Source organism: Larus michahellis, chromosome 1 (genome assembly GCF_964199755.1).
Source record: "Larus michahellis chromosome 1, bLarMic1.1, whole genome shotgun sequence".
In the NCBI taxonomy this organism is placed as follows: domain Eukaryota; kingdom Metazoa; phylum Chordata; class Aves; order Charadriiformes; family Laridae; genus Larus; species Larus michahellis.
In genome coordinates, this window is record NC_133896.1 from 24,754,100 (window position 1) to 24,772,640 (window position 18,541).

An 18,541-nucleotide genomic window follows, 5' to 3' on the forward strand; every position below is an offset into this window, starting at 1 on the left:
TCTCACTGGCATGAAAATACAGGTTGCTCAGGAGATCCTCTCATTAAATGGATGGAAGGAGTCAAAAATATGTATAAATATGATCCAAAAACTTTTTACCATCTATTCTAAAATCAAGTGAAAAAAGCATATCAATGAACATCAAGTTTGGAGTCTTTGTAGTTCTGATTTCACACTGAAGTTAAAAAGGAATTTCTCCTGTGATATTTCTGTTGGCGGTCCGGAGCATAGGTCGTATCACTGTATCTGTTAGTTTGCTACTGGAGCAAGGGTATAGTCAGCTGATCATCTGAGGTCCCCTTATGACCTGAGGAGGTAGTCTTAAATTTATACTAACCAAGACATCCAATTATCTCAGTAGGTCACCAAAATAGGTAGTCCTTAACTAATCCTGAATTATGGGAACTGCTGATATCTTTTTATGTCCCAATAAAGCCCACCCCACCACCCTGTGGAATACTTCTCAAAAAAAGTACTGTTTCTTTTTCGTAAACGTTAAGCTTTGAGGAAGTTGAGGCAATCATCAGTTTAGACCAGGCATTTTTGGTATCTATTCCTTTAACTGAGTCTGGGTTGTTTAGTTTTGAAGCAACTGAAGTAATACCACCCATTATTCTTACCAGCTTCTCTGAGCTTTCTGAAGGTTTTAACTGCTCTGCTGCTTAAGTGACATTTGCTTCTGCTCACCTGAACAGTGCAGCCCTGCTAGCAATATCTACAGAGCAGGTGGGAAGGAAAACAGCAACCCACCACAAAAATTTAGCCTCTGTCTCTACTGTAAATGCTACCAACAATAACACAAACCATTTGTTTGCCTAGTTTGCTATCTGTGATTAGAAATAAGATTTAAGAAAACTGCACGTGTAAAATCTAAGCCTGCAAAAACTTTTGTGCTTAAAATAGTCAGGAAACATTTTTTGAGAAAAATACTCGCATACTAAACTTATATTCATTGGTCCTGTGTTTTTATCCTGAATATTCCGTGCAAACATAGGTTTATACCAGATGTTTCAGGTTTATAATCACTAGTCAAAGTCCTGCGCATCTCTGCTTTTTAGTAAATTGTTTCCCTGGGACATCCACATACTCCTTCACAACCTGTCCATTTTCCTTTTTGGATTCTGTGAAATTCTATAATGCCTGGCCTCTCTGCTGGCAAAGAGCTAAGGGTGGTCATGCCTCTGTAGTCAGAGATGAGACACGGTCAGGGTATGGCTTATAGCCTCAGGTGGTTATGCTCTATACAGACGCTGCATTTCACTATTTGAAATTCAGTCTAGAGCAGATATATACTATCAGCATGTAACTGGGGAAAAAAAAAAAAAAACAACTGTTGTAGTATGAGCTAATTTTTGTTTTATACTCTATATGCAGTGAAATTCTATTGGGGAAAAAAAATGGAACACCTGCTTTTTGTGTGCTGGGTATCAGTGCATAATTACCTTTAAAACTGAAAAACAAGAACAGTCACATTTCTGTCCTCACATGATCCATGCTTGAAATACAGTGGGGAATTTTGTTTTAGTGGGGCTTGTTTGTCTGGATTTTCTGCATGTGTTGAACCTGCATGGAAAAAGCACTCTGCCTTTTTGTGTGATGTTTTCAATAGTACGGATTTAAGATTTATTTTTCTTTTTTGTAGAATTGCAGGATTAAAATCAAATTGGCATTAACAGTTATGTAAAATGTATTAGTCTGTAATTTCCTGGGATTTATGTTCTACTCATTTGTAATAGCTAGGTCTCTTTATGCAAATAAAGAAGAGTTATTGTCGTTCAACTGACCTCTTAGTGAAGTTCTGGATGAAATAAGGATTTGTCAGAGAATTAGATTATGAGGGAATCTTTAAGAGCCATGTGGCAGAATTTTGTTTCAGATGTTAACTAGAACAGTTTGCATTTATTGTAGGGCTGTCTGTAGTCTGGGACAGATGCCTAGAGAGGTTCTAAATAAAATACAGAGACTTTCGTAGAATTAACATCTCAAAATGTTCTGTACTACGTTTTCTGGAGCACCTTCTGAAGATGTCACAGATATTGATAACAGTGGATGTTTAAGGCCACTATACTGTCAGGTACTTCCCAACGATGAGCTCTATATGCCTCTCTCATCTTCATTTATTGAGCTGTCTACACCTGATAGGGAAGGTGCATGTCTTATGATGGGAAAAATTTTGCTGGATATAAATATGGCAGTTCTAGAAGAGTGCAGTTCCTTCCAAGGTTCTTTTATCCCTCGTGGACATCTAAGGTCTAAACCTGATGGTAAGAAAAATTTTCATCTTTAAGAGTTTGCTATGATCTCTGGTATGAACGTTGTTAGTATCAAGGAATTAGCATCAGGCTATCAGTCCTTAATTTCAGCTCAGCTGAATAAAACTTCAGTTTGCAAATGGCTGCTGCTTTAAATGGTTAAAACCGTGTGTGTTTACTTTATGATTTTACCTGCAAAAAGGTGTAATTTCAAAGACTGTTAGGGATTGTGAGAAGAATATCAAGAACTTCCTAGAAGTGCTAGGGTACATGTTTCTTTTTGAACCTCAGTATAGTTTTTGAAACTACAAATATCACTGTAATGGTGAGAAATTATAGTAGAAGATTAAAATGGTAAAAAACTCCTACAGTGGTTTTGGTTTCTAATCTAATGAAATTAAGACTGTAACTTTCAATTAAACCCGAAGATTTACTGAACTCCACTTGTTAAGTTTTGAGTTGATAGTATTTGGCAATTGGTGAGTTAATGCTAACTTCAGGTGTAACTAACAGTACAGATTGGTTTTGGTTGGTTGTATGTGGTCAGTTTGATTTTTGGTATTTTCAAAGGACAGTTGTCTAGATTATAACATTTCTAGATAAAAGCATTTCTGCTTAGCAGAAAGCACTTTCGAAATTCTTCCTGTAGTTTCAATGCAGTTTCAAATCTTGTTCTTTAAGACTCCTACAGGAACGTAGGAGTTGTCATATGGGTTTAGATGAGTTTTGTCTAGCCCAGTGTCGTGTTTCTGTTCTTGTTTCTTGTTCTGGCCAGTGCTAGGTGTTTCCCACTGAGGAGTTAAACTCCAAATGTCAGCTCTGTTATCTATTGTATTGTCTCCTTCTCCTTTCTGATTTGGACTTTAGTCTGTGAAACCTAAGGCTTGTTGGTCGTTTCAGAATACTTAGGAGAATTTTGAATTATCCATACAAAATACAGTTACAAAACATGTCAAAAAAGGTTCAGATTTATCAAAGTCTAACTAGACATTTTTATCATCTGCCCACTAAGACTGTATGCCCAAGTCTTATTTTAATTGATTTGCTAAGCATTGGGTAGTAACTCACAGCAGAGCAGAGGATGCTTTTCAAACTATTTCTGGCCAAACTGGTCCTAAATTGACTGCTTAGTTTCTATTTTGGAAGAATGAGATCGCTTATCCTTTTTGCAGGTTTCTTTTAATACGTGTGTGTGCATAAATATATGAAAAATGCATAAACTGCTTCTTACTGTTTAAATACTACTATCACTTACGTCAAGGGTTATCTTCTGTCAGAACTGAAAAAGCCTGAGTGGAAAACTTGCCAGGTGTACTTATTTGCTAGTATCATGCAAGTAATAGCATACTAAAATGCTAAAATTGGCGTGAGTATAATTCAGATGCATTTTAAATAATGAGAGTATAATGAAGAACAAGGTTTGAGAACATAATTCATAATGTGAGTGTTTAATTTCTGTTTCTGGTGCTGTTTGCACTGTCACTGCTCTTCAACCTTTGTTTCTTATCTGGGGCTTTTGCAAACCTGTCAAAGTGTAAGAAATAAGAAATCCTGAATAGCTCCATAGATACTGTCAAGTATTTGAAGATAATAGTGTGTCCAGAGCAGCCTTCTGAAGCTCTTGTGATGCTCTAGTTCTGTGTGCGATGGCAGAAAGTGTTCCCACTTGGGACTTAGTAAGCAAAGGTTCCCTCTCCTTTAAGATCAGTTTATTGTGCTGCCAAGGTGATCGCATGGTGGCTCTTACTGTTTGTGGCATTCCTTTAATCTTGTCTAGGATTGTAACTGTGCTGAACCTTAGTGTGTCTTCTTCCATGTGATTTGAGCACGTAAAAGCTCTTTAGTTTCAAATTACTTTCTTGGCCAAATTTGCAAAAATCAAATTCTAATTTAGAAAATCTTTCTGCCGTTGCTCTGCTCTAGCAACATGTTTTGTTTTTTTCTTCAGCAAATAACTTAGTTTATGTTTCTGACATCCAGAACCCAGCCAGATGCATGTGGCACAGAGGACTATGGCTACAGTACAAGTATTTTGCCACTCAAAAAAAATAAATAATAAAATTGTAGGTTAAATATGGCTTTGTTGAAACACAGTAGTAAAAAATCTTGTACTTTACCTTCACAGGCCCAAATCTACCAATGGCAACTGTTGATATCAAAAACCCGGAAATTACAACTAACAGATTTTATACTCCACAAGTCAACAATATTTCATATACCAAAGAAAAGAAGAAAGGAAAAACTAAAAAGAGAAGATTGACAAAGGCAGATATTGGAACGCCATCTAATTTCCAGTAAGGACTTTTTTGAGTTTGGGTTTTATTTTTGGTGGGTTTTTTGGTGGTGTTTTTTTTTTTTTTTGTCCGTTACACTTGCAGACGCTCAAGAGTTAAATGTGTGACTGTTGTGTGTAACCTGAACTACAGGGAATGCTAGCTGGAATGGTGCAGGGTTTTATAGCAAGTTAGTTTATACACAGGTGAGGGTTTTACTGCAACTATAAACAAAAAGTAACTTGCTATCCTAAAATAGTTTAGAAAACAATTTGGCTGCATAAAAGTGTCTTACTGACGTGGTCAGCTCCATGTGGAGTCATATTTATCCTCAACGGTCAACTCTTTAACACTGTCATTCTTACAGCTGTGCCTGCTGAGCTGTGCTTCGTCATACAACGTACACATGCGGCTCCTGACTTGTCGTAACAGCAGAAATGACAAAGCCATATTTTTAGCTCTGGCTTTCTGTTTACAAACTTACTTATTCCTGGTATATAGGCTACTAGTACCCATATCTTGTGATGAAAGTATACGTGCATGCGTATACCTCTTGGGAATGGGTTGGGTTTTTTGAATATTGTTTCTTATGTGTCTTCAATCTTTTAGAATAGTTATGATGTATCATTTTAAGCTTCATTTTCATGAAACTTGGGTTTGGTCAGTTTACTGAATTAACTCTTGTTTTCCTGAACTATAATTTGGTATTTTAATCTTCTGCCATTTAAAATAAACATACTTTATTTGCTTAAAGCAACAGGAATTTAAAGGGCTTGAGTTAGTTACTGGAAAGATCAGCTTCTGTGAAGTATTAGCAAACCAGTGCGGGGTTTACATGCCAAGTGCATGTCTTGTTCTTTTGAACCATTACTTTGCATCGTTTCCACTGACGTGCCTTCCCAGAATAAAACTCCATAAAAGTAATGCTGCTATTATCAGTTACAGTAATGTTACTGCACAGTGTTTTGAGAGAGTGCTCTGTAGAATGGGCTAGTGGACAGAAAGTTAAAGGAGAAATGCGATAAAATGCTTCCCTAACCAGACTGTGCTGAGACAATTCAGACATCAACCACGTTCTTTCTGATCTGCATATCAGTGAAGTGCTGCATCTGTTAATGTCACGTAAACTGAAAAATGCAGAAAAGGAGGAAGAGTGAAAGAAAGAAAATTGAATAGTGATTGGTAGCTGGTCACTGTTGTAGCTCTACTGACGCAGACTTCAGCATATGTGGACAAAGTTGCAAATAATAATTTCCATTACTGTGTTTTACCTATGATCAGAATTTGTGGAAGGGGCTGTGCAGCAGCGCAGATATAAAATGACTTTGAGACTTTGTTTATAATGTCTCTTAGGTTCTGACCGTTGCAAAACACTATGTGCACTCATAAAATATTAAAGACCTAGAGAAGCTCAGAATAAGATGATAAAATATTTAATGAAGTTGAAACAAAAGATATGTTCCCATATCATTAAATGTAACATTAAATCCTAAGTGGTGAACCTTTGCAAAAGAAGATTGAAAGTCTCTTCTGTTCAGCTTAAGGTCTAGTTAAGTTTCCTGTAGAGTGCAGCTAAGTGTCATCTTACTGTGCAAGATACTTTAATTGCTGGTTTTGTACATACATATGGGAATTGGTGTTTGGTGGTGTTAAAGAAACATGCCAGTAGGATAACTTGTGTGTAACTTGAGCTGTGATACTGGTGAAGACCAACACTATCACTGTTTATGCCTAATCAAAGTTGTCATCAGTAGGTACAATTTTTAAATGCCTTCTGTTAGACAGATGTGGACTTCCAGTGTTCTGAGGAAAAAAATAATCAAACTACACTTAACATTAATATAACTTTTTGCTGTATATGTTCTTTTAAATAACGTAACAGTTGCAGCTACCTGATAAGTATGCATTTTCATTGAAAAGACCTTTGAAAACAGTGTGTTACAGTGAATGCATACAAGTAACTTATTTTACTCTGAAAGATGAAAAATAAATGAGAAATAATGCTAATACTAATCCATGTAGACTTTAATATCAGTAAAGTACACTAAGCTCTGCATCGTATGCTCACAAACTCTTAAAAGGGCATCGTGAATTGCACAGATCAGATACATGGGTAAGATTGTGTTTGCTGGTAAACTTCTGTCAATTTCCATATGCCAGTTAATACATTACAATTGGATACGAGACTATGTATTAGGAAATATGTGTCGAATTTATGTTAAACAAGCTGTAGCTTAACATCTAGAATTCTGTAATCAATAAATCATCCTATATTTGGGCAGTGAAAGGCATTTAAATACTTAGGAAAAACAAGGGCTTCCCGTTTTTTGCCTTTTCTGTAGCGTAATACAATCTTTAAACCAGATTTCTTCTTGCCCCTCAAACTAAGTAGTTAACTAATCATAGTTATACCAAGACCAAAACGGATCACTGAGCTTCAGGAATCTCATTAAGAAAGAAAACTTGTGCTGTTGGTGGTACTAACAGACCCAAGCAAGAATATAAGGTTTGTTGTGCAAGGTACTGCATAAGGACAGCGCGATGGTCCTTGTAATTTGACAAGCTTAGTCTAGACCGTGTTGGCTACTAATGGCTCACCTGGTATTTTTAAAACTTTGAATTAGACTTCCTGAAGACTGCGTTGTGTTTCTAGAACTGGCCGTTGGCAAAAAGAAACCCAGAACATGGAGTGCTGGTAACGTAGTGGTTCTGTCTTCTGTAGCCAACAGCAGCTGCATGAAGTAGCTTGGAGGGGCACGAGCTCTTCTGTCTTTTTAGCTCATTATAGCATCACGTCAAATAATACTTTAGTAGACACATGAAATGGCTACTAGAAGCTTAGGAAGATGGCAACTCAAAACAGTCCTGACTTTTTGTTGAAAGAAGGAAGTGAATGGAAGAAGGGTGAGGAGAGAACAAACAGCGATGGTAGGGAAGAGGTGGTTTTCCAGCTGCACGACCCTCAAGACGTTGTCAGTAGCGTGAAGTCCAGTTACTGTATATGGCCAGACTTGGTCTCCCTTGATCTCTGTGCAGTCCTTCCATCGCCGTCAATATACTGTAGCACAGGGTGGGATGGAGCCTTCCTATTTTGCCAGAGACCATAACCTAAGGGGGCAAAATAACTTCTCCACTTGGGTTCTTTGACACAAGTCAAAAAGTGGGAGTAAAAGAAGTTTTACTATTCTGTTCTCAAGCGGGGCACTAAGAAATAAAAATTGCTTAGTGTCTTATAAGCCTGGAGGTAGAAGCTGGTAGTAATTTCTAGTTACCTTGGTGTCCTGTTATTGTAGTTAACAAGGTCCTTTTTATGCTGATTAAATGCACTTTTCTTTTTTAGACACATTGGACATGTTGGTTGGGATCCAAACACAGGTTTTGATGTAAGTAATTTAAGAAGCTATTCTAGACACTGAATAATTAAAAGCTTTAGAGGCTTTTTAATGTAAATTGTGAAGATCAGCATTAAGTAAACTTTATTGTACATCAAAGTAGTTATAAACTGTGATTTTTATAATATGATTCAAAGACATGTTGGAGTAGAAGGGAATAGGGGAAGACATGCAAAACTTTTTGTGCAAGGTACTGACTTGTCCTAAAATAGTCCTTTCTGGCTGAAAGGTCAACCCAGAGAAATGTCTTTGGCTTTGCTCTTCCTTTTAACTACATGGTTTGTGGGGTTTTTGCTAATACAAATGATATTTTTAAAAATTCTTCCAAGCTACTTAAAAGCAATGTATCTGGCTTGCAGGTGAACAACTTAGACCCAGAACTGAAAAACCTGTTTGATATGTGTGGAATTTCAGAGGCTCAACTAAAAGACAAAGAAACTTCAAAGGTCATATATGATTTCATTGAAAAAACAGGAGGTGTGGAAGCTGTTAAAAATGAACTGCGCAGACAAGGTGGGATTCTTCTTATTTCCGTATAAAAATTATCAGGGCATTTTTTGCCTTAAGGATTAGCGTAGGAGCTGTTGGTGATGAGCAATTTTTGTTTCTCTTCTCTGGACTTCACATCACCGCAGTTGCATTAGATTTCATGATGTTTCTGTATACTATATGCTATGTAAAAATGTTGATGCATTGACCCATGAGAGTTCCCTAATGAATAAGGATCTTATTTGTGTCAGTAATTTCCAGTAACACTTAGTCTGACTGTAAGGTATACTATGCAGTATATTGCATATAGACCTTTCAGACTGTGTATGTTACATATTTATTGTATAACCTCGATCTTATAAATAAAATAAAATCCTATCTATATTTCTGTTGTCAGTGATAGTAGTGGCACATGTCTGGCAGATGTATGTGTGGTGCCCATTTACGCTGTCAGCGCTGTGTAATGAACCTTGCAACAGCTAGAGGCCTGCAAATTTTATATGAATATTTTAAGAAGAAAAAACGGTCTTTTTTTCTAATTTAAAGTAAAAAGTACTACTTTTGAGTAGGCTGATGCATTATCTAGTGGAACATAGCAAGTCAGTCTGAACATTACGCTGCCAATGTCAAACTTTCAAAGATTTGCCTAGAACGCTTCTCAAGAGGAACAGGATATAAATGCCGTTGAAATTATAGCAGTTTGAAACTAGTGAATAAATTGTTTGAGTGACTGAAGAGATACAGATTCAGGGTACAGTGACTTGTTACATTTATTCCTTAGGTCCCCCGCGGTGGAGCGGTATGTATTTGAGCTGGCATCTGAGCATATGCTTCAAAGTACTTATGCTGCTGTGTGACTTCTTTCCTAGATGAGAAACCTTAGTGCACATCTGTTTGACTGCAATACTAAAAACTATAGTCAAACTTCGTAGTTAAATTTCGAGCAAAATTTCAGTTATGATTTTTTTTTTCTCAGTAAGAAATCTGTCCGTTTCTTAACTCTGTTTAAATGTTTACAGAGTTGTTGATCCCAGAGGACTGACCATAAAATTGGATTGAGAAGACTTGTCTTTGGAGTCTTATGACTAGCTTAAAATACTTTAAAAATGCCTATTTTTCTATTATGTATGCGTTAACTTCAAGTTACAGCCACCTGCATGTATGCAATTGAAAGAAAAGCTGCCTCGTCTTTAACATGCATGATAATAATCTACCTCTGTGCTTTTGGATAGAGGTAGATAAAATATTCCAGTATTTCAGTGGGTTTACCTGCAATTATGTTATTTGATGTGTAGGCTTGACTGCTGTTTGGAGTGTTCTTTCTCAACTGAAACACATTTTTCTGTGTTCTATTGCAAGAATTTCTGTGCTTACGTATTCACCCTGCTAGATGTTGACTTGAGAGTTACAGACACATTATTCTGCTCAGATAGAAGTTACTTTCTTGTTTTTCCTGCCCTTCCCCTAGTTTTTGGTACTGTTGTTGGGGTGGTTTTTTTTAGTGGCAGTACCATCAATAGAAGATTTTACGTACTTTTTTTTGTTAATAGCCATGTTTAGATTAATGTGCGTTTATAAAAAAAGTAAATTATTTCTTGCTTTGCTTGTACCATCTGTTGGGGGGGAAGGGAGTGTGGATGAGGTAATGGTGCTCCCGCCTTGCTCTCCTCCCTCATTTCACTCCAGCTGAGTGCAGACAAGCCTTATAAAAGCTCTTGAACTCTTATTTCCACAGATTGGATGTGGCACATCTCTCTGTATACGATGCAAGTGAAACCTTTCCCCCACAGGAAAACTTAAACCTTGTGTTCAAAATCTACAGACACTACAGACTCTGGAACATGACTATGTTATATATCTTTTCGGTAAAATACAGAATAACTGTCTGTAGTGCTTGCCAAGCAAATTATATTTGAAAATACTGTCCTCCAGTGGCCGAAAAGGAAGCTACAGTCATGTGTAGCCAAAAAGTGGTGATTTTTTAAAAAATCAAGAATGTTGGCAGTATGTCTCTTGCGAAATATATAAAGTTTGAGAGGAGCTTCTGCCCATGTTGTTCTTTTGAAGGGATGGGAAAAAACAGAGCAATTTGTGGAACTTAAGAACATAACGCATGATTTTAGGAGGGGGATGTTTCTCTCAGATGAGCAGGGAAGGAGGCACTGAGGCACTAGTGTCTCCTGCTTCCTCAAAATCCCTTTTTTAGGGACGTCCCCTCTCTATTCCAGTGCAGACAGCCTACTTTATCAGCATTTAGCAGGAAGGATGTAATAGAAGAGGTAAAGAAGTATCTTCTTGAGTGTAATACCCTTTTCATTATTAAAGCATATGAAATAAAATGTGAATTTTCTTAGTTGTATGACGGCACCTGGATTATTAAGTAGTTACGTGCAACAACCACACAACCTAAAGTACCATAAGCCATTAGATGCTTAATGGAAGAGGAAATGAAATGGTGCTATTTAAAATGCCATTAACGGAGCAAGTACATCTCAAGGCCACTTCATATAGAAATGATCCTGTGCATTGAGATAGCCCTGAAGTTGTTTCCTTTCTATGGTCCCTTCCATAAAGATATTATTGGAACTAATCTTCCTGAAAAGGGACTAAGAATCAGTTTATGCTGCATCGTAATGCATTAATAGGTGTTTTTGTTACTAGAAGATGATGCTTCAAAAAATATTTGCATCCTGTAATTCCCTAATAAAATAATGGATAGATTCCACAAAGTGGAAATTCTGTATTTCACTTTAAGTGTATTTTCTAAAATATCTTTCTTTTGCCTTCTGTCCTAGCTCAATAAAATTTTAGAGGATTCTTTTGAAAGTTTTCTACATTTTGTGATGAGAAATTGAAACACTACGCTTGGATTATGAGGAAAATTACTACCATAGGACCAAACCAAAATTAACGACCAAGCTTGTTTTGTGACTTTAGTTAGTCTTTGTGTTGCACTTGAAAATACATGACAGACATAGGGACTTATAGTCAACTTGGTTTGCATTCATATAAGCATAGCTTATATTCAGCTATATTCAACTTAATCCAGAACTGGTACAATTTGCACGAGCACAGAGATCCTTGCAAAAGGCAAGGCAAAGCCTTTTTATTTTTTCCGCTAGTCTCCAACAAAAGACTTATGAGTATTGAGTAGCATGTAATTGTAAATTGTTTTGTTTCATTTCAGCCCCACCTCCACCACCACCGTGCAGAGGAGGACCCCCTCCACCTCCCCCACCACCTCCCCATAGCTCGGGCCCTCCTCCTCCCCCTGCTAGGGGCCGAGGGGCACCACCTCCACCTCCTTCAAGAGCTCCCACAGCAGCACCTCCACCCCCACCTCCATCTAGACCTGGTGCCACAGTGCCCCCTCCTCCTCCAAACAGGATGTATCCTCCACCACCACCAGTGCATTCATCATCTGCACCATCCGGCCCTCCTCCACCACCACCACCACCGGCAAGTGGGTCATCTGTTCCTCCACCGCCACCACCTCCTCCACCCCCTCCTGGTCCTCCTCCACCACCAGGCCTTCCTTCAGAGGTTGATCACCAGCTTCCAGTTCCTGCAGGAAACAAAGCAGCACTCTTGGATCAAATCAGAGAAGGAGCTCAGTTAAAGAAAGTAGAACAGAACAGTCGACCAGTGTCCTGCTCAGGAAGAGATGCACTGTTAGACCAGATACGACAGGGTATACAGCTGAAATCCGTGAGTAAAAGCTGTTTCTCATCTATGTCCCCTTGGGACTTGCAAATGGATGCAGTATTGCAGTGTGAAGAGTAACTTGTGGCTGTTTCAGGCTGTATCATAACTTTTAGAGTTTTTTCGAAGTGATACTTTAAATGGTAGTACTGAGAAAATGCTTAGAACGCTTATTCGCTCTAGGGGAGTATTAGCATGAAATTGTCCTTGTTTTGAACTCATTTCTCACTTTTCAGTAAAGCTTTAAGCGTAACTCGTAAAGTGATGATACCACAGTATTGCAGCTGTAAAGAACTTTTGCAAGAACTAAGAAAGATTGCTGGTCTCCTTAATACTTCAGTAAAAACATCTAAGCAACTGCAGGGGATGAGTTCAGCAGTGATGGTACTGGAAGGCAAACACTAGATTTTTTTTTTTTATTATTATTACTGTATTTTTTTCCATCTTAAAATGGTCCTGTGCTCTGCAAACACTAAGGCTTCTAAGAAAGTGGCTGCCTGTGTCTAGAAAAGTGCCACTTGTGAGGGATGCCTCTGCTGTTTCTGCTGCAGCTCTGGCTATTACTATTAGCATTTCTTCTTGATGTCACTGAATATCTTTAAAATAATTTTGCCTGTAGGTACTTTTTTTTTTTTTTTTTTTTTTTGGCCAGTCTCTTGCACTTGAGGCTTCTGATACAAAAAGCGTGAGGGCACGTTAATATTTATTTGCCATTACAGGTTTGCAGCATCAAAGTCTACTACTTTCAGAAGGGATTATCAGCCCAAAGCAGACCTGGTTAACAAGCCCAAACAAGAAAAAATATTCTGTTGTATGTACCAAGGATAAAATAACAAATGATTATGCAACCACACAAATCGTGTCTGTACAACCATATTAAGAAGCTTTCCTTCAGCTGCACACTCACTTCATGATAATCAGAGACGAACTATTTAATCTTGAGTGTGGACTACAGTTGTGTTGTATGACAAAAGAGAAAAAGTTGACTTTTTTATAAATAAAAACTTAGCTTGAACTAAAGAAACAAACTGCAATTTCGCTCTTCCTTCTGCCTGAAAATAAACTCACTAATCTTATAAGGAAGTTTGTCTCGAAATACACGGGTTCTGTTTGCTAATTGCATCTTTCTAATGTGTCCTTTTTTCCAAGGTATCTGATGGTCAGGAGAGTGCACCGCCTACACCTGCACCCACCTCAGGAATTGTGGGTGCATTAATGGAAGTTATGCAGAAAAGGAGCAAAGCCATTCATTCTTCAGGTGAGTCTGATGGAATCTTTCTGACCTCACAGTGTCAGATTTTCAAGAGTTAACACTTCTACTCAGCGTAAAATATTGTTGGAAAAAAGCATGGATTTCAGCATATAGTCCAATACGGAATGCTCCAGGCAGACCCATAGTGACGGGCTGAGTGGTTACTTCGTGCTACTTTGAATTGTATAGTAGTTCGCAATAATACTGAATGAGAAATTACTAGTCAAGGTTAATATCCCTACAAAGATTTTTTTTTTTGTAGGACTAACTTACTTTTATCCACTAGATGTCTGATGAAATAAGTTATCAAAATATTTTGGAAGGAAGGCTTTTAATGCTTTCTGTTTCTAGAAGCCAAAGCTCTTGCAAAGATTCATGCTCTTAAAACTCTGGCTTCCAGTGTGCTTTGGATGCCACCTGCTGGATAATAATTAGATAAGTAGTGTTACTTAACTAGTCACATACTAGTGCTGAATCAACTTTTCATACTTAAGTTCTTGGGAAGAATAAGGCTGCAAGAGGATTTGCGTTTCTCAACTACCAGCTTGTAATAAATGCAGTTCAGTAGCTGCAGTGCAGCTGTTTGGTTACATCTCTGCTGTTTAGGCTTTGATACATTTTTCTTCCAGAGCTTGTCTTGTACCAAAACTGGGCTTGCAATCTGCAAACAGTTTGACTAAATGCGATATAGTTTGTTGATTTGAAGCCCTACATAGTGATCTCCAATTTTGGTACTTTACGTGAATTAAATTGGGTTTGTTTAGCCTTGAGAAAAGAAGGCTTAGGTGAGACCTTATCGCCATGTTCCAGTATTTAAAGGGTGGCTACAGAGAAGACGGAGACTCCCTTTTTACAAGGAGTCACATGGAAAAGACGATGCACGAGGCTAATGGGTACCAGTTACTCCTGGGGAGATTCTGACTGGACACAAGAGGAAAATTTTTCACAATGAGAACAATCAGCCACTGGAATAATCTCCCCAGGGAAGCAGTGGATTCCCCAACATTGGACATTTTTAAGATGCAGCTGGGCAGGGTGGGCCGTCTTGCCTAGACCGTGCTTTTGCCAAGAAAGGTTGGACCAGATGATCCCTGAGGTCCCTTCCAACCTGGTGTTCTGTGATGACTACCAGAAGGGGGCTGATACAGCATTTACCCAGGGAAGGAAATGCTCTTGCCCAACAAATAAGAAGTTTAATTTTAACAGGCTACAATTTTTAAATTGTGATACATATTAACAATAGTGGAAGGCTCAATAAAGTTAACAAGAAACATTGATGTTGGTATGCATTACATATTTTAGAATGTTCCAGTAACCACAAAGGAATGTACTTCATAAATTTATTTTTTTTATCTGCCTGTACAGTAAACAGAAATCCTGTTATGTAGTAAACTTCGGGAAGCAGTTCTTACAGTTCAGAAGTTAATCTGTCCCTGAAGTTTAAAAACCAGTCTGGAACAAGCTGGTCACTCTGAGATTCTCTAAGTAAGAGTAATAAGTAGTAAGTGTTAAATAAGAACTTCTGATTCTTTTTCTCATAGCAGAAAGCAAGATACATTTTTTCCCTACCTGGGGCAAGGAGTGAGAAAGGAAACAGATCGTGAAAGTTAAATCTACCTAAACTGAATGTCATGTCTAGAAATCTCAGAGTATTACAAATGTATTGTCGTGACCTCCTTGAACTGAGTGTTCTGTTCTCAGAAAGTTGTGGGACAAATCAGTAACGCTTTTGTCATGTTAAATTGGTGCATGCAACTGACTTGCTTTTTTCTGTCTTACAGATGAAGATGAGGATGAAGATGATGAAGAAGACTTTGAGGATGATGACGAATGGGATGATTGATCATATATTATTATATATATATATTTTTTAAGGTGAATGATATACTAAACACTACTTTCTGTCTATGGATTCTGTAAAATTATCATGTAAATGTTCTACCAATTTGCTGTATATTTTTGTTGCCTTTTGCTTTTTTATTAATCTGTGCAATACCTCATTTAATCTGTAAAGGTTTGTCATAATCCTCTACAAAGCTACTCCCTGTTAATGTGTGCAAGTTTACACCTGGATGATCATGTACATGTGAATACTTTCCATTCCATCAATAAGGGAGTCTAAATGTAATATGTGAGACTGACAAAAACCTTAATGTAATTTAGTTATAATGCAAGAAGGAAAACACTATTTTCATACCCTACTTTTTCTGTATCTAAATTTTCTTATTAAAACCTAGTATAGCACTATGTTCTTTAAGTGATGCAGCTCTTAGTTTATTTAGCCCCTTCATTGCAAATGCAATGCTACGTGAACGTTGAGGCTGGCTTATACTATTGCATGGTTTCAAGTACGTCACACCATTGCAGTTCAAATCTTAGCAGTACGCTTTACAGAAAACAAAATCAGTACAGAAATGCACAGCTAGTTGTGAAGATTACCTTGCCCTAACTGTAGCAATACTGACTGCTATTGAACAGCAGTAGGAATTAAATCCTTCAATTAGGGAACTCTCTATCTGAAGTCAAGCAGGGTGGTTTTACATTGTAATAGTGGTAAAGGCATCTTTGATGCAGACAAGTTCAGTCTTTTTTTTTTTTTTTTTTCCTTCCCAGCTCTTACTTTCAGAATGAAGAAGTGTAAATTACTGGGGGCTATACTGGAGGCTGGCAATTGCTACAGTTTGATTTATTTTTAAAATCAATTTTATGTGGTTTTCAGGCTGAAGGGCTGCGTTTAATGCTTGCTTCAATAATGTTTAATTACTTTTTAAAATTTGTAGGACGTTGGTGTACTAATAAAGTAAACATAAGTGGTATTGCTTTGCAGTCTTTGCGTTATGGTACACAACAAATGCTGAAGCACCAATCCTACATCCATAAAGTTGGAAAGCCATTAACTCAGAATATACACTTTGAATAAATACTGAACTTTATGGCAATATTCTGTCTTCATATGTTGGCTTTAAGACCAAGGGTTGCGATGAAGATCAAGAACCCAATTCACAAGAATAGCATTTGAGTAAGTGGACGGAAAATGGGATTCTCATTTCACAGCTTGCACATTTATATCAGTTGTACTTTGTAGTGCAGTAAACATTGGCGTATCTGCCTATTACAAAATACTAATCTATGCTACGTGGGTATTTAATATCTGCAGCGTTAATTACTGTACTTACTGTAACTTTCAGGTAGAAGATCTTTTTAAAAACCACATTATCTGACACGGAATGTTTAGTTCAGTCAGTCATACTTGGAGTGTAGTTAATGCATAGCGTCCTGGGTCTTTGACTGTAGTCAAGCTATCAAACTAAATTTAAGTTATCGGAATTGTATTGACGGAAACCCAGTGTTGACCTGATCTTGACAGGCTGGACCTGCATGATACGGCTTGGATTTCTAACCCAGTTATAACCTAGTCTTTAGCGAATTAATTTAGTCGTATGAGAAGAAAGGAAAGTTGCTGAAAAGTAGTGGGAGAGGTAAGGTTGTAGTTAAATTATTCAGAGGATGCTAACTTCCTTCCAAGGGTAATTTAAGCACATAACTTGAGGAAAAAAATTTCCAAGTGGTCTCACTTTCTTGCGGTAACTTTTGTATTGCCCTCTGCTGCTAGAAACACTTCCTGCTAGCTTTGCTGCTGGAATGGCTTGAGCGTTGGATCGAGTGCAAGTGCAGCCTGGGGTAGCTAATGGCAGCGGAGTTAAGAACTTGTGTGTAAGGAAAATCTTTGTGTGGCTTTCATATAACTTCTGGCACTGCTCCCTTGTTTTTTATTGCATATAGGGCAAAATTAAGCAAATGAGGCCTCGAGGTTTTCCTAACATGCTGCTTGCTAGATATGTTTAGCTGTTATATTCCCAGGATTGGAATTTCTGTAATATAGTTAATAATTAAGCGTCACAGTTCATTAATCAAACTTCTGTTCCAGGTTTTGGGAGCTCTGAAGTTACCTTACTGAACAAAACTTTGATTTGTAGATACTGGCCAAAGAAAGCTTTTGGATTTTCTACTTCTTTTACTTAGTACAAAAAAAAAAAAAAGTACACTCACATTCTGTGGTGTCCAGGTTAATATTTACTTTAAAGTAGTGTTTGTACATGATAAATTTCAGGCATAAAGACTGCGATAGCAGCGAAGTTAGTCCTAACTGCATGCTTCAGCACTCCGCCACTTGCACTATGAGCAGAAGATCGCGTTTCATGATACTGGTGCATTGTCGCTAAACGTTGTAATGAAGGCCTCTCTTATATATTCTGGTTAAATGACTGTCCAGATAGCCTTAGCAATTAACAAACTAGCATGAGGCTTTTGTATCTCAACACTCTATGTGCATAGACAATATCAGCTAGCCACTTGTACGTATGAAATCCGTAAGAACTTCTCAATCATTCAGTTTTCCATTTATCAAACTGAAATTTTTAGTATGTGAATTTTTGAAATGTACAGTGAATAGGATGTTGCACTGGTGGCAATTCATCATGGAGCATAATAAAATTAATTTGACCCAACTAGCGTAAAACTGTGTGGTTTTTAAGTGCTAATTGTGGCACGGCTTTTAAAATAGACCTGCGTATTGATTACACGCTTGAAAAGTAACTTGGGTCGCCTCGCCAAGTTCGCAAAGCAGTAAATAGCCGCTGTCAGATCGCAGTAGTTTTCATGTCTCCGGAAAGTTGGATTGTGCTAGTGAATAAACACAATGAGCAGGAATGTGACACCCTGTGCCCCTGGCAGGTCGCGGGGCTGCTCGGCAGCTTCTCTGGAAACAGCTCCTGCTGCGGGCAAGCGCAGGGATCCAGCAACAGTTCAAGGTCAAACAAACGTGGCTTCATTAGTGAACAATGCAGAAGGGGTACTAAAGAGTTAACTCTTGTCAAGGAAGGCTCTAACTTAGGAGTTTTTTACAGATGTAAATCTTTGTCTTGCACCTTGTAGTGTTGGAGCCCAGGACACTTCAGCAGTCTGCGTTCCTCCTCTAAAGCAGCTGAAGAGCCCAGCACTTCTCGTTTTTGTCTGCTGTGCGCTTTAAGTTTAGTACTTCTGAGGTTTTTAGGCTTTAAGCGCGAGGCAAAGTTGGAATTGTTACTTACAGGGTGTGCTGAGGTGTATTATTTTCTTTCCACTTAGTAAACAGAAGGTTACAACGTGCTTTTGAAAGGAAGCTTTTCTTACAATTTTGTT

At 37.9% G+C, this 18,541-nt stretch overlaps 1 protein-coding gene across 2 annotated transcripts in view; it reads left to right on the top strand.

Annotated features, from left to right (window-relative positions):
- Positions 1–17,868, top strand: part of WASL (WASP like actin nucleation promoting factor) — a 52,949-nt gene extending 35,081 nt beyond the window's left edge. Inside the window, exons 6-12 of one of the 2 annotated variants that reach the window (XM_074594237.1) lie at positions 4,378–4,546; positions 7,866–7,908; positions 8,277–8,430; positions 9,188–9,205; positions 11,594–12,114; positions 13,258–13,366; positions 15,142–17,868. In XM_074594237.1, coding sequence (XP_074450338.1) covers positions 4,378–4,546; positions 7,866–7,908; positions 8,277–8,430; positions 9,188–9,205; positions 11,594–12,114; positions 13,258–13,366; positions 15,142–15,203 — 1,076 coding nt within the window. In that variant the 3' untranslated portion in view covers positions 15,204–17,868. The remainder of the gene's footprint in view (positions 1–4,377; positions 4,547–7,865; positions 7,909–8,276; positions 8,431–9,187; positions 9,206–11,593; positions 12,115–13,257; positions 13,367–15,141) is intronic. The other variant, XM_074594324.1, reaches the window with a different exon arrangement.
- The last annotated feature ends 673 nt before the right edge of the window (positions 17,869–18,541 follow it).